This window comes from Zingiber officinale, chromosome 4B (genome assembly GCF_018446385.1).
Source record: "Zingiber officinale cultivar Zhangliang chromosome 4B, Zo_v1.1, whole genome shotgun sequence".
Lineage (NCBI taxonomy): Eukaryota > Viridiplantae > Streptophyta > Magnoliopsida > Zingiberales > Zingiberaceae > Zingiber > Zingiber officinale.
This window is the reverse complement of record NC_055993.1, coordinates 767,331-782,153: the sequence shown is the minus strand read 5'-3', so window position 1 is coordinate 782,153 and position 14,823 is coordinate 767,331. Positions and strand designations below refer to the sequence as shown.

Below are 14,823 nucleotides of genomic sequence, written 5' to 3'. Positions count from 1 at the left end.
TTAAGATTTAAAGAAAAATTTTATAAAACGACGATTAGATCTATTATGTTATATGGAGCTGAATGTTGGGATATGCTTAAGCACATTAGCAAAAAATGAGAGTTGCGGAAATAAGGAAGTAAAGGTGGATGTGCGGACATATAAGAATGGATAGGATAAGAAATGAAAATATTAGAGAAAAAATGGGGTTGTACCTATTGAGGGAAAACTCAGAGACGCATTTAAGATGGTATGAACATACACTTCGAAGAACAATAAATGTTTTAGTTAGGCGATGTGAACTATGACAAATGTGTACATCAAACGAGGAAGAGGAAGATAAAAAAAGACTTGATTAGCAACAATAAAATAACATAAAATTTATTTAAATATAAATGATGATATAGTTAGTGATAGAGCCCAATGGCGTAAAATGATCCATATAGCATACTCCACTTAGTGAGATAAGACTTGGTTGTTGTTATAGTAGTGAAAAAGTTGGAGGGAAGGACATGACAACAGATTTTTCTAAGATTTCTTCAATATTGCTTCCGTTTGATTTGGGCGTAAAATTTACTTTTGCATGGAATGGAGCTCAAATTCAAACTTATAAGTTATAAAATTTGGATTTTTTTTTTGAATCTTTGATGAGTAAAGTTTCAAAGTTTTTTCCTCCCTCTTCCCTCCTGCTAAAGGAAACAATCGGATGGAAAATATTTCACAACCTTTATTTTTTTCCTACCCTTGCTTTTCCTAGCTATTTCCTTCCTTTGTAGGAAACAGGGCTTTGATATCAATAGATATGTTTCTTAAGTGTTTAGTTTTTCATGCATAACTCGCAAGAATAAAGAAAAATAGTGACATATCTAATAAATTGCATGGAACTTGGAATCAGTGAAGAAGGGAGGCAGAGAAGTTACAGATAAACACAAGCACAGAAACGATTCCCTATTGGGTTGTCCAAATTGTGGCAACAATTGTTAGCAAAATGTATTAATTCAATGGGAAAAAACAGTATTAAAGTTTATAATTATTGGTTGAAGAGATCAAAGAAAGTATCTTTTAGGAAGGAATCCCTTTCTCCCTTTATGGCCGTTTAATGATTGGCTGTGAGTTTGTTGGCTAATTTTGCTAGTGACTTTATTTGTACACTAAAAGGAAACTACTGATAAACTTGATGTAGAAAGAAAAATGAACATGAGTGCAGGGTATATGGTAGCATATGGTTTATTGTGGTCATAACATATGAGAATTTGATGGAAACCATTTTCTTTAAGTTTTATGCTAATATATCATATCATATGGCATTTACCCTATATAGCTATATCTTTAAATGACTTCTGTTTGAAATCCACCTGGCCGTCAAAGTTTATCTTGACAAGGACTAAATGCAGTAGCTCATTATTATAGTTTTTGGCAAGAATTTTTGAGATTTGAAGCTATATTGAAGAGCTTTTCTGAATAGATCAGGAGAAAATAAGTGCAATATTAGCAGCTTGGAAGTTTAAAAGAACTCTTGGTTCTATCCTATATCCAAAATGTAGCTGCCTTGAATAGCATTTGAAGCTTGTTCATAGAACCTCTATCAACGTGGACAAAGTAAAAGAGGAGATTAATTGGATTCTACACTGATAGGAGTGGGGTATGCAAGAAACTTATTTTGGATTTATGTAAAAGATAAAATGCTCTTTTGTGGTATTAATCAATTATCTGAGAGCATTGTGTGTTTTTTTTAATATATAATAGTAAATTTTAGTAGTGTAGCACAATGGGAATTCAGGCATACTCATGTATTAATCTAGACTGGTAGATGATCCCTGTCCACTGTAAATTAACCATTCATAGCTATAGTTGAAGATTCTCAGTGAGAATGTATGAGTCTGTTATAAAAGTTAGCTGGTTGTGTTGCAAAAAAATTTCTTCAAACACTATTGATGCTAGAGAAAGCGTTGCAGAATAGTCTCCTGCTTGGTGGTAACTGGCAGGTATTGGTAATTCAGGTAAAGTTGCAAAACATATTTCCTTGTGGTAGAAAAGGAATTAAGTCTATGGAGTACAAGTCTGATTGATCTAGAGGGGCTAGGGTGTATTTTGTAAAGAAAATACCCAGGATGTTGAGAAACCCTTTTCAACTATAATATGTCTAGCTAGAGGACATTCTAAACCAAAATGAAGAGATTCAGTTCAGAATAGGAAATGAATGGACTTTAATGGCAAATAATACCAAAACTGTTGCTACATCAATTCTTGGAAAGCGTTAAGATAAAATTGTATATATAAAGAAAGTTGATATTGGTTTGAGAAAGTACAAAAGGCTATTAGAAGATGGCATATTTAAGCATCAGAGAAGTTATGACAATTCTGAAATTTTGAATAGATATAAAGGATTCAAAATTTAGGCAGAAAATTAATAAGTGTAGCAAATTTAAGAATATCATATGTTCTATGATGATCTAGAAAACATGATTGACAAGAGAAATCCTATAGAATTGCTAAAGCTGGTAAAAAAGTTATAGAAATCTTAGTAATGTTAGGTGCACTAAAGATAGAAAATTGAAATGTTCTTGCCGATGATAATGTTATTTAGAAACTAAAGAAATATCTAGTAATTATATTTATTTGATAATGCGATATATGTTAATATAGTAGTCAGTTTTATAGCCACTCGCTGTGAGAAATGACTTCCTATAATTGTAGGTTTACACTATGGAGCATGGTTAAGTGTCGTGTCGAGATGGTCGAAACGGGCGAAACATCTCGTTCCGGTTGGCGACCGGCACCGGCACGACCTCGGCACCAGACTTGCAACAGCTGCGACATGTTGCGCGACCCCGTGGCCGCAGCGGAGGGGTTGCTCGACCCCACAACAGCAGTAACCCTTCCGCTGCCTCCGCGGAGGCATCGCGCGACCCTGCGGCCGTTGCAAAGGGACCACCGCGGTCGTGTGAGGAGTCACGCGATCCCCGTGGCCATGGTTTAGGGGTCATGCAACCCTGTGGCAACACCGAAGTCGCGTGAGCTCGCGAGTGGTGTCGGATTTCAAATTTTTTTAATTAAATTTAAGTTAATTATTTAAATCTAACTCCTAGCTATGATGGAGATAATCTAAAAAGACTTTATTAAACCCTAATAAAATTATCTAATTAATTTTATATTTCATTTATTTTAATTTAAAAATTATAATAAAATTTTTATTTATTTATTTATCTATTTTCATATCTTTTCTTTTTTTTTAAGATTATTTTTTATATTGTTTATTTTTTAAATATTTATGTTAAATATTTTATTTTTTAACTAATATATTTTATATTTAGAAAATACCGAGAACTATATCGGCATGACACGATACGGTACCGAAACCGTATCGTTCCGATCCAGAACCGAAACCTCAGCACGGGTCTAAATTTTAAACCTTGCTATGGAGTATGGACCAGCTCTAAGTCTTATGTGAATTGTGGAGAAAAGTTCTGGAAATTAAAGGTTTTAAGTTAAGTAGAACTGAAATTGAATATATGAGATAGACTTGCTCTTCAGTAATTAACTATTCCTTAGGTATGACATAGTACCTAGGTGAAAAGTTGTAATATTTCTTCACTCATGCTTTGGAATTTTATTAGACAACTCATTTATTACATGCTATTCTATGTTTAGGATGTGCCATATCCTGTGAGTCAGTGCCAGAATTTGTATTTCTTATTCAGGAATGATAATGCTTTTTTATTTTTTTATGCAGTCTATTCATTAAGGATTATTAAGAGAAATTTGATCGATCCTACGGGAAGCCTTAAAAATTGGGACAATGGAGATCCATGTACATCAAATTGGACAGGCGTTATTTGTACACAAAAAAATGGATACCAGCACATAAAAGCACTGTATGTTAAACGCTTTGAAATTCTTTTTATGCCTTTTGTTTCTACATTTTCAAATATGACAATAGTACATTCTTATTTTATATAAAATTTTCTTGTTCTCCCTTCTATTTTCAAGCATTCCTTTTAGTTTTTTGTCTATTGAGTTTCATGGAGAAAGAGGGAATACAAATGTAGTTTTTCAGTTCTGATCTAACTATTTCATTCTTATTGTTACTTTCCTGCACATGGTAGAATAAGTTTAAGGTTCAACTTTGAAGTATTATGTGGCAAAGGTGATAACACTCACCCTAGGCGGGACTTTGAAGTATTGTTTCAATGCAATGCTGTGGGAATGTTTCTGGACATGAGCAGTACAGGATCATATCTTGTTGAATGGACATGGCTTCCCCTATGTTGAATGATCTATATTAGCTGCATTTTTCCATCCAGCTACCTTAGTTTGCTTTAAAAACAAAATATGTACTGGCTTAAATCAATTTCAATAGGTTGTGTTGTTTAAGTGGATTGCCATTTGCAGTTCTGTTGTTGAACAGGAAATGTACCGGCTTAAAGTCTTTTCTAATAGAATCTGTTGTTTAAGTGGTTTGCCATATCCAATTCTGTTATTGATTGGGAATTGTAAACATAGAAGACAATCATGAACCATATGTTTGCTTGATAATCAAAGAAATGTATGTAGAAACTGTAATGAATATTCGTAATGGATTGCTAAACAGTTGGCATTCTCAGATTCTCTTAAAATGATAGGTACAGACTTAACCTAATTGTCTATGGACTTGGACAGAAAGGATTCGGGTTATGAGTTTTCTTTGCTCAATAACTTTCTACTCCAATGTTATAGAGATTATGGTAGACCAACTCAAACTTGACTTGTCAAAATGTTATAGATATTTAGAAAATTTAGAGAATCATTGTGTTGGTTGATCAAAAGAATTGCTTGATATGCAAATATGCAATAGCACCAATTTCAATATTCTTCCAATCCTTTTAGTAGTGAATCAACTTATTCTCTAATTTTAGTTGTATTAATTTGAGTTACTATAATGGGATGTATATGCACCTTTTGACTTCATCCTGACACATTGTTTTTTCCAAGGCAATTGTTAAATTATAATCTTTCTGGAAATCTGGCACGTGAGCTTGGGCTTTTGTCACATTTGGAAATCATGTGAGTCATTATATAGTTTGATTGCTGAAAGATGAAATTTGGACATACTATTATTTTATTGAAATATAGTTGAATTATGTTTTTCATATGTAATAGAGCTGGATTAGATGAACACTTTTTTCTTACTCCAATTACTGTCCTTTTGATTAGTTTGTTTCCATTTTTATAGGGATTTTATGTGGAATGTGATAAGTGGAACTATCCCAAAGGAGATAGGCAATATTGCCTCCTTGAAGCTTCTGTAAGATTTTACCCAAAACTACAGATTAGTAATCATGTAAATGTTATCTTTCTTCCATGCCATATATTGCATGTTCTTCTCTTAGTTTCCTTTTTATAATAATATGTGCTATGTCCTTATGTGAAGAAATACTGTAATATATCATATATCATGAATCTTTAGTCTGGGAAAATATTAAAGTGGATCAGTGCAAATTTTTTTACAGGCTCTCTGATAGTACCCGCTAACTTGATTGTTTCATTGTAATATGACTTATATAATATAGATATCTTTACCCTTTTTATCCTTCTATTTTTCAAGCAATTTCAATATCTTCAAACTTCCGAGGCTTAGCATCGGAATCTCAAGCTAACTATTCAAGGAAAATCTTAGATTACCTATAACATCCTATTAATCTTATCCACAGCAAACGTAACATAGCTGGGTTTTTTTGGCTACAAGCTATTTAAACCACTGAAATATCATTTAAGAATCTCCATTCTTTGCTAGATGCTTGCATTCAGGATTCAGTCTGAGTCCATCACCACTTTCTTGGTGATGGCAAGCCTATTTTTATTTATGGGGTTGGAGGAGTTTTAGTGTCTTTAGCCCTAGACAACTTGAATTATATATTCAGGCAACATATGGTTTCTTTTAGCTTACAATTATCAGATTTGATAATAAATTGGACGTGAGCAGTCCAAAAGACAATGGAAACTTGACTAAATTTGTGAATTTAAAATTGATGCTTGTGTACTTGAATTATATGTTTGAACTTTGAGATGTTAAGTAAATACAAGAAATTTTCCTTTCAACTAAGTGAAAAAATGATCATTCCTAGTTTGTGGTTTTTCAAGTCATTTAACTTGGGAACTTTGAAGAGCTTGATGGAGTTTATGTCATGTTCGCATGACAATTGCACAGGTAATTTTTCTGTGCTTGATCAACATGCTGATATATGTTTATCTACCATATTGCATATTCTGTTTAGTTTAAGTTTCACCCATGGAGTTCTCAGTTTTTGTCTGCGTGCAAATGTCAACTGATTGCCAATCTAAAACTTTCCAACTTAAAGTGTTGCTTTTGTCTTGAACTTAGGCTTTTGGCAATTCTTGCCGTCTTATTAGTATTGTTTAGATTATTTCATTTCTTTAATATTTCATTAATTGATATGTTTACAGTTGGCCCTTTATCTTCTATCTGCAGACTTCTAAGTGGCAACAAATTATTTGGCTCTATACCTGATGAGATTGGCAATCTTCCTATATTAAATAGGTTACAGATAGACGAAAATAATATTTCAGGGCCAGTACCCAAATCATTCGCTAATTTGAGAAAAATAAAACATTTGTGAGTAGGTCCTTGTTGCTCCTAGTTGCCATTTTGTGGAGGATTCTCATTAATTTGCTTCATTTTGTCCCTCAGACACATGAACAATAATTCATTGAGTGGGCCAATTCCACGTGAGCTCTTCACACTGCCAATTGTACATCTGTAAGTGTTTTGCAACTTCTATTCTAGTCATCTATTTTCTAAATTTACTTTTGTTTTCTTTTGTGAACTTTGCAGTCTATTGGACAACAATAACTTATCTGGATTGCTTCCCCCAGAACTTTGGTTGCTGTCAAAGCTAAAAATCCTGTGCGTTGTTTACATGCTCGAATCATTGTAAAAGTTGTTTTTTTTAGAATATTAGTTTGCTTTGTTTTATTAGCAAGTTAATATAGCTTTGCATCGAACTGGATGGATGATAGATTTTATGTTGTCGACTCTAAATAGTTAGGGTAAAAGTAGTTTGATCCGACGATACTAACAGTTTTACTGGAAAGGAGTGTATGAATACTACTATTCGAGTAATTTACTTTAGCTTCAAAAATAATAATAAAAAAAAGTAGCCCGGTGTACGAAGCTCCCGTCATATGGAGTTCCGGGGAAGGATCCATTGTACACCGTCTTATCCTGCTTTTTGCAAGAGGCTATTTTTAGGATTTGAACCCGTGACCTTTAGGTCACAAAGCAACAATTTTACCATTGCGTCAAGGCTCCCCTTCTAGTTTTAAAAATAATAAAATGGAAAAAAATAAAAAAATAAAAAAGATTTAGATGGTATGCATATGTTAAATGGCCATTAATATATTCCATAGGTATAATAGTTGTATCAAGTTGAGTTCAACAGCGACAATTAATCCTTATCCCACTAGGTGAGGTCGACTATATCGATCCTTTTATACTATTGGGCTCCCCTACTATATCATCATTTATATAAAAAAAAAGGGCAGCCCGGTGCACGAAACTCCCGCTATACAGGGTTCCGGGGAAGGATCCATTGTACGTAGTCTTACCCTACTTTTTACAAGAGGCTGTTTCCAGGATTCGAACCTGTGACCTTTTGGTCATAAAGCAACAACTTTACCGTTACGCCAAGGCTCCCCTTCTATATCATCATTTATACTTAAATAAATGTTATCTTGTTTTATTGTTGCTAACCAAGTCTTTTTTGGTCTTTCTCTTTCTCGTTTGATGTGCTTGTTTGTTATAGTTTCACATCACTTGACTGTAGCATTTATTAGTCGTCTATCAATCCTTTTATACTATTGGGCTCTATCCCCTACTATATCATAATTTATACTTAAATAAATTTTATCTTGTTTTATTATTGCTAATTAAGTTTTTTTTGTCTTTCTCTTCTTTGTTTGATGTGCATGTTTGTTATAGTTTCACATCGCCTAACTGGAGCATTTATTAGTCGTCTAAGTGCATGCTCGTATCATCTTAAACGTGTCTCTCAGAGTTTTTTCTCAATAGATGCAACTTCGACTTTCTCTCTAATGATCTCATTTCTTATTCTGTCCATCCCCGTATGCCCACACATCCATCTTAACATCCTCATCTCTGCAACTCTCATCTTCTACTTATGTGCTAAGTCATAGTCCAACATTCATCTTCATATAACATAGCAGGTTTAACTGCGGTTTCATAGAACTTTCCTTTAAGTTTTAGAGGTACTTTACGATCGTATAAAACACCTAACGCTCTCTTCCATTTCAACCATCCTACTTAAATTATATGTAAGACATCTCTCTCAATCCTTCCGTCGTTTTGTAAATCCTAAATATTTAAAACTCTCAGTTCCAAACAACTCGTCATCTCTTATCTTAATAATTGTTTCATTACGTCTAATACTGTTAAACTTAAATTTTATATATTCTGTCTTTATTCTATTAAGCCTAAAACCTTTCCCTTCTAGTGTTTCATGCCAAGATTCTAACTTAGCATTTACTCCTTTACATGTTTCTTTTACCAAAACAATATCATCTACAAATAACATGCACCACGGTACTGTATCTTGAATGTATGCAGTGAGTTCTCCATAATTAGCATAAAAAGTTAGGGACTTAAACCTGATCCTTGATGTAATCCTATCTTGATTGGAAATGCTTCAGTTACTCTGCCTGAAGTTTTTACTCTAGTCGTACATCCTCATATATATCCTTAAGAAAAATATGCAATAGCTAAACAAGAGGCTAAGAAAGTAGTAAATGAAGCAAAAAATAAAACTTTTGAATGATTATATCAAAAATTGGATACAAAAGAAGGTAAAAGAGACATTTATAGAATAACTAAAGTGAGAGAAAGGAAGACAAGATATTTTATCCAAACAAAATGTAGTACTAGTAAATGATAGAAAAATAAAAGAGCGGTGGAAGAGGTATTTTTATCAGCTTTTTAATGAAGGTTCAGGTGACTAACTTAAATTAGGTAATTTAAGTAGGTAGCATAGAAATTTAAATTTTTATCATAGAATTCAAATATCAAAATTAGAACAAGTTTTAAATGGGATGCACAATAAAAAAGTCATTGAACCAGATGATATTCCGATAGAGGTATAGACTACAGAAACAAGGTATTGAATGATTTACAAAATTATTTAACATGATATTGAAAATGAAAAAAAGTCTGATCAATGGAGGGTAAGCTTTTCATTTTTTCTTCCCTTTCTCTTGTACTTTCTCATTCCACCATCAAGATTCCTTACATTGTGGTGCATTTCCCTTTTACTCACTGAGTACACTCTTAGCTACTATTTTCAATTTTGATATCATCTTATCACATGTCGTATTAGAGTCACCGTATATTTCACCTAATGCTTGCACTCCTACCTTCTTCTTAAATATATTTTGCTTCCCATTCTTTAACTTCCACCACTTAATTTTAGGAGTAATATATATTTTCTTTCTATTGATACTATGTTAACCTATGCTGAGTAGTTTTCTCCGGGGATGACCTTGCAATCTTTATAAATCTTTCTATCCTTTTTCTTAACCATAAGAAAGTCAATTTCCTATTTATTATTCCCACTTTTGAACGTGACCAAGTGTTATTCTCTTTTCTTAAAAAATGTATTAGCTAATATAAGGTCATATGTTATCGCAAAATCCAATATAATTTTCCCTTTTTATTTCGAGTTCCAAACTCATAACTCCCATATATCCTCTTATATTGCTCATGCTCATTCAGATTATCTCCTATTAAAATTATTTCATTTGGTTGAATGTTTTATAATATTTCATCTAGGTCGTTTCAAAATCTTGATTTGGTAACTTCATCTAATCCTACTTGTGATGCATATATGCTAATTACGTTCATAGTTTCTTTCGTCATTATTATCTTAAGGGTTATAATTCTGTCCCCTTTTTCAACTACATTTACAACTTCATCTTGTAACGAACTATCTACAACAATATCCACTCTATTTCTTGTTTTACTCTTTCTTGTGTACCATAACTTAAAACCCGAGTTCTCTATCATCTTTTCCTTCTCGTCTACTTATTTTATCTTTTATACCCACAAAATACTAATTCTTCTAATCATCGCATCTACTACCTCTATTGATTTACCAATGAGAGTTCTGTTGAAACCCTAAGGTTGTTTTTGGTGTGATCAACCAAGTTAGGTTAGATCCTGTTATGTTCTGAACCCTGTGTCTAAGTGTGCAGGAGCTTAAGAGCATAGGAAGTCGAGCGGAATATGCGGCTAGCGAGAAGAACGACACGGGAGAAAGCCGACGGGCTCGGTGCGTACGAGGGACGAGACGCTGCGGAAGAGTACGCTGGTGGACGAGAAGGACGCGCGACGTTCGAGGGACGAGAAGCCGGAGCGGAAGCCTGCTCGAGGAGAAGGCCGAAATTGGGCCCGGGTGAGCCTTATTTCGGTTGGCCGAAATTACCCAGGCGACCGGAGCAACGGAAGAGCTAGAATGGAGCTATGGAGCTGCTAGAGGCGCCTTCAACAGGAGTTGAAGGCGCCTCCGCGACCTTCAAGCAGAAGTCGCCTTCAATGGCTGAAGGCGCCTTCAATGGCTGAAGGCGCCTTCAACCAGTCATGGCTATGGAAGGCGCCTTCGACCAGACAATCTGGTCGTTGGCGGAAAGGATAAAGTTTTATCCTTTGCCTCGCTGGAGGTGCCTTCCAGCCTTATGGAAGGTGCCTTCATCCTGAGGATAAGTTTTTCCGAGGGCTATAAAAAGACCCCTGGACCTAAGAAAGAAACAACAACTTCTGTATTGATTTCTTAGCAATAGTCTTAGCTATTAACGAGTGTAAAAGGCTTCTCTGTCTTCAGTGAAGGAGATTCTTAAGAGTTGTCATTTGTCTTGGATTAACAACCAGCTAGGTTGTAACCAAGTAAATTCTGATGTCTTTTACTGTTTTATTTAAAATTGCTATTTCTGTTTAATTTTATTTGTTATTACTGCTAACCTAAGTTGAAAAAACGAGAAGGTATTCTTTTAAGTGCTTCTGGCAACTCAACCCTCTCCAACCGGTCGACCCGAACCAACGAGTGGTATTAGAGCCTAACCGCCGAACGAAGCACACGAGATGGCCGATTCAAGCATCCACCCACCAAAGTTCGAGGGGGACTTCGTCAACTGGAAAAAGAAGATGGAGGTATTTTTCAAGTCTAATTTCGATTTATTTCTAATAATGGAGTTTGGTTTTGTAGCACCCGAAGGTAAAGATAAATACCACTGGACGAAAAAGGAGTAAGCTGATTTCGTGGCAAACAGGAAAGAAGAGTTCCATCTGCTAAGCATTCTACCGCCACAAGAAGTCAACCGGATCGGAGTCTACGAATCTGCGAAGGAGCTCTAGGAGAAATTCCTGGAACTACCTGAAGGAACCTCGGAGGCGAAACTCGCAAGACGGGATCTGCGCAGAAACCATATCAGCAACATCAAACTGGAACAAGGCGAAACAGTTGCACACCTTCATTCAAGGATCAAGGAGCTCATCACTGGACTCACAAATCTCGGAGAAAAGGTAAGTAACCGAGATTCGCTAAAGTACGCGCTTAATACATTCTCTAGAAGTACTGAATGGACATCATTAGTAGATGCCTATTACATATTTAAGGATTTAGATTCAACTACGTTAGAAGAATTATTTTCTACCTTTGAAGTCTACGAAACAAGATGTGCAGATCCGAAGGAGCTGAAGCACAATATTGCCCTTAAGGTAAAGATGGACAAACAAACTTCAGAATCCTCTCTCGACGACGATGAAATGGTAATGATGGTAAGACGTTTTAAAAAGTTACTTAAATCAATAAAAACTAACCATTGGTAGAAAGAAAAGGACAATCAAATGCTACCACTGCAACGAAGAAGGGCACGTTAAAGACAACTGCCCTAAGTTAAGGAACAAGGACAAAGGAAAGAAGCCTGCCCAAACGAACAAGTACAAGACTCTAAAGGCGACATGGGACGAAACGTCGTCCGAATCGGAAGTTGAGGCTTTCTCCGGACTTGCATTAATGACAAGTCATCAAGAAGATGAACACGAAGTAAGCTCGTCCGAAATGAGCATCGAGAGCATCGATGAAGGGGGAGCTACATCGGAAGAAAGTAGCAGTTCAGGAGGAGCTACGGATAACGAGATCGACAAGGTAAGTCAGGTACGATCTCTTCCTCCTGATAAGTTATTTAAATTTGTTAAATTAGTTAAATTAGTTAACTAAAGATTGTTGCAAATTAGAAAAGAAAATTAAAGAGCTAAAATTAATTCTAGCAAAATCTTGTCCATTAGAAGATTTTGATAAATTAAAGCTAGAAAATGACAATTTGCTAAAAAAAATAAAAAACTTGAAAAATCATACATGCACATATAGTACAAGTATTAGAAGATATAATTTGAACTGGTATTTTAAATATCATAAAGGACAAATTAAGAAAATTTCTTAGAAATACATTCCAAAGAAATTTCTAATTAACCCAGTTGGAAGGAACCTATATTGGGTTCCAAAGATTTGTCTTAATTAAAGTTTAATTAGGACTTAGGGCTTTCAAAGAGTACATTAAACGTTTAATTTCCTTATGAAGCTTTGTCTAGAAAGTGATTGTTGCTCCAATAACCAAGAAGGCCTAGTGCCTCGCCATAGCCTGGAAGCCAGGTACTGAAATAAAATGTTTGATTGACTAACTAATAGAGTATTAAATTGAAATTAGATAATTCTTTAAATAATTGCTCAAATATTTTTAAAATTTCTCAAAAATATTTTTGCTTGGAAATTTGTTTAACTTACAATTTTTTTTCAAAACTTGTAAAACTTAGAAAAAATTTCTCATCTGTTTAACTTAGTTTTTTTTATCGGTTTTCCTTTACAAAAACTTGTAAAACTTTCAAAATGTTTTAAGGGTTAAAATTTTCTTAATTTTGAAAAAGTACCCTTAGATTTTTTTAAAGTACCCCAATTTTTTTTTTTGTGATCAAAGGGGGAGAAGGGAATATTAAGTCTAAGGGGAGGTAGCTTTAAATTTTTATTTTTTCACTTTAATGCAATATTTATTGTTTTTTACTTTATATTACTTTATGTTATGTTTACCCTAACTTAACTTGGGTTGTTCACATCAAAAAAGAGGGAGATTGTTGGAACTCCAAGGTTATTTTTGGTGTGATCAACCAAGTTAGGTTAGGTTCTGTTATGTTTTGATCCCTGTGTCTAAGTGTGCAGGAGCTTAGGAGCACACGAAGTCGAGCGGAAGACGCAGCTAGTAAGAAGGACGGCATGGCAGAGAATCGACGGGCTCGGTGCGTCCGAGAGACGAGACGCTGTGGAAGAGTATGCAGGTGGACGAAAAGGACGTGCACGACGTTCGAGAGACGAGAAGCTAGAGCGGAAGCCTACTTGAGGAAAAGGCTGAAATTGGGCTCGGGTGAGCTTATTTCGGTTGGCCGAAATCACCCAGGTGACCAGAGCAGCGGAAGAGCTAGAATGGAGCTATGGAGCTGCTAGAGGCACCTTCAACAGGAGTTGAAGGCGCCTTCAATGGTTGAAGGCGTCTTTAACCAGCCATGGAAGGTGCCTTCGACCAGGTAATCTGGCCGTTGGCAGAAAGAATAAAGTTTTATCCTTTGCCTCGCTAGAAGCGCCTTCCAGAGGGCTGGAAGGCGCCTTCAGCCTGAGGATAAGTTTTTTCAAGGGCTATAAAAAGACTTCTGGACCTAGGAAAGAAACAACAACTTCTGTATTGATTTTCTAGTAATAGTCTGAGCTATTAACGAGTGTAAAAGGTTTCTCCGCCTTCAGTGAAGGAGATTCTTAAGAGCTGTCATTTGTCTTGGATTAACAACTAGCTAGGTTGTAACCCAGTAAATTCTGGTACCTTTTACTATTTTATTTAAAATTGCTATTTCTGTTTAATTTTATTTGCAATTGTTGCTAACCTAAGTTGAAAGAACGAGAAGGTATTCTTTTAAGTGTTTCAAGCAACTCAACCCTCTCCAACCGGCTGATCCGGACCAACAAGTTTCTATATTCCATGTTCCAAATCTTAGACTGTTAGTTTTCCTATAATATTTATTCTTATCTAACCTATGGTATGAAAACTTTTGCCTATTTAACACTAGACCCTAGTTCTGAGGGAGATGCAACTTGTTAGTATCCCGGGGTAGTTTTGATGTGGTCTCAGTTAGATCCTGTTGTGTTTGATTTATGCGTCTAAGTGTGCAGGAGCTTAGGAATACAAGAAGTCGAGCGGAAGATGCAGCCAGCGAGAAGGATAACACGGGAAGAGAGTCGACGGGCTCAGTGCATCCAAAGGACGAGATGCTGCGAAAGAATACACCGACGAACAAGAAGGACTTGCGCAGCGTTCAAGGGACGAGACGTCGAGAAGGAAGACTGCTCGAGGAGAAGGTCAGAGTTGGGGACGCGAAGAGATTGTTGGTGCAGCGGAGCCGGCAAGAGGGGGTTGAATTGCCTGCAACTAAAAAATATACCCTCCTCAAGAACTTTCAACTCAAAAATATAGCAGCAATAATAAACAGTAAATAAAATAAAAGGAAAAGCAGGAAGACTCAGCGACTAACTTGGTTACAACCAAGAAGGTTGTTAATCCAAGGCGTTTGGAAAAAGCGCACTAAGAAAGTCTCCTTTATTGTAGGTGGAGAAGCCTTTTTACACTTAGAAAGTTCACTAGCTGCTAAGAATTGATTACAGAGTTGATTGCTTGAATGAATTAATATTTCCTAACTCCAGGGGCCTTTATATAGCTCCTGAAAAGTCTATCCCGAGGGTCCAA

The 14,823-nt window shown here is 35.5% G+C and overlaps 1 protein-coding gene across 5 annotated transcripts in view; it reads left to right on the top strand.

Annotated features, from left to right (window-relative positions):
• LOC121974325 (probable LRR receptor-like serine/threonine-protein kinase At1g06840) overlaps positions 1-14,823 on the top strand; it is a 55,850-nt gene that overhangs the window by 5,290 nt on the left and 35,737 nt on the right. For all 5 annotated transcript variants that reach the window (XM_042525330.1, XM_042525332.1, XM_042525328.1 and 2 more), the window contains exons 3-8: positions 3,713-3,854; positions 4,951-5,022; positions 5,192-5,263; positions 6,449-6,592; positions 6,668-6,736; positions 6,812-6,883. In XM_042525330.1, the coding sequence (XP_042381264.1) occupies positions 3,713-3,854; positions 4,951-5,022; positions 5,192-5,263; positions 6,449-6,592; positions 6,668-6,736; positions 6,812-6,883 (571 nt within the window). The remainder of the gene's footprint in view (positions 1-3,712; positions 3,855-4,950; positions 5,023-5,191; positions 5,264-6,448; positions 6,593-6,667; positions 6,737-6,811; positions 6,884-14,823) is intronic.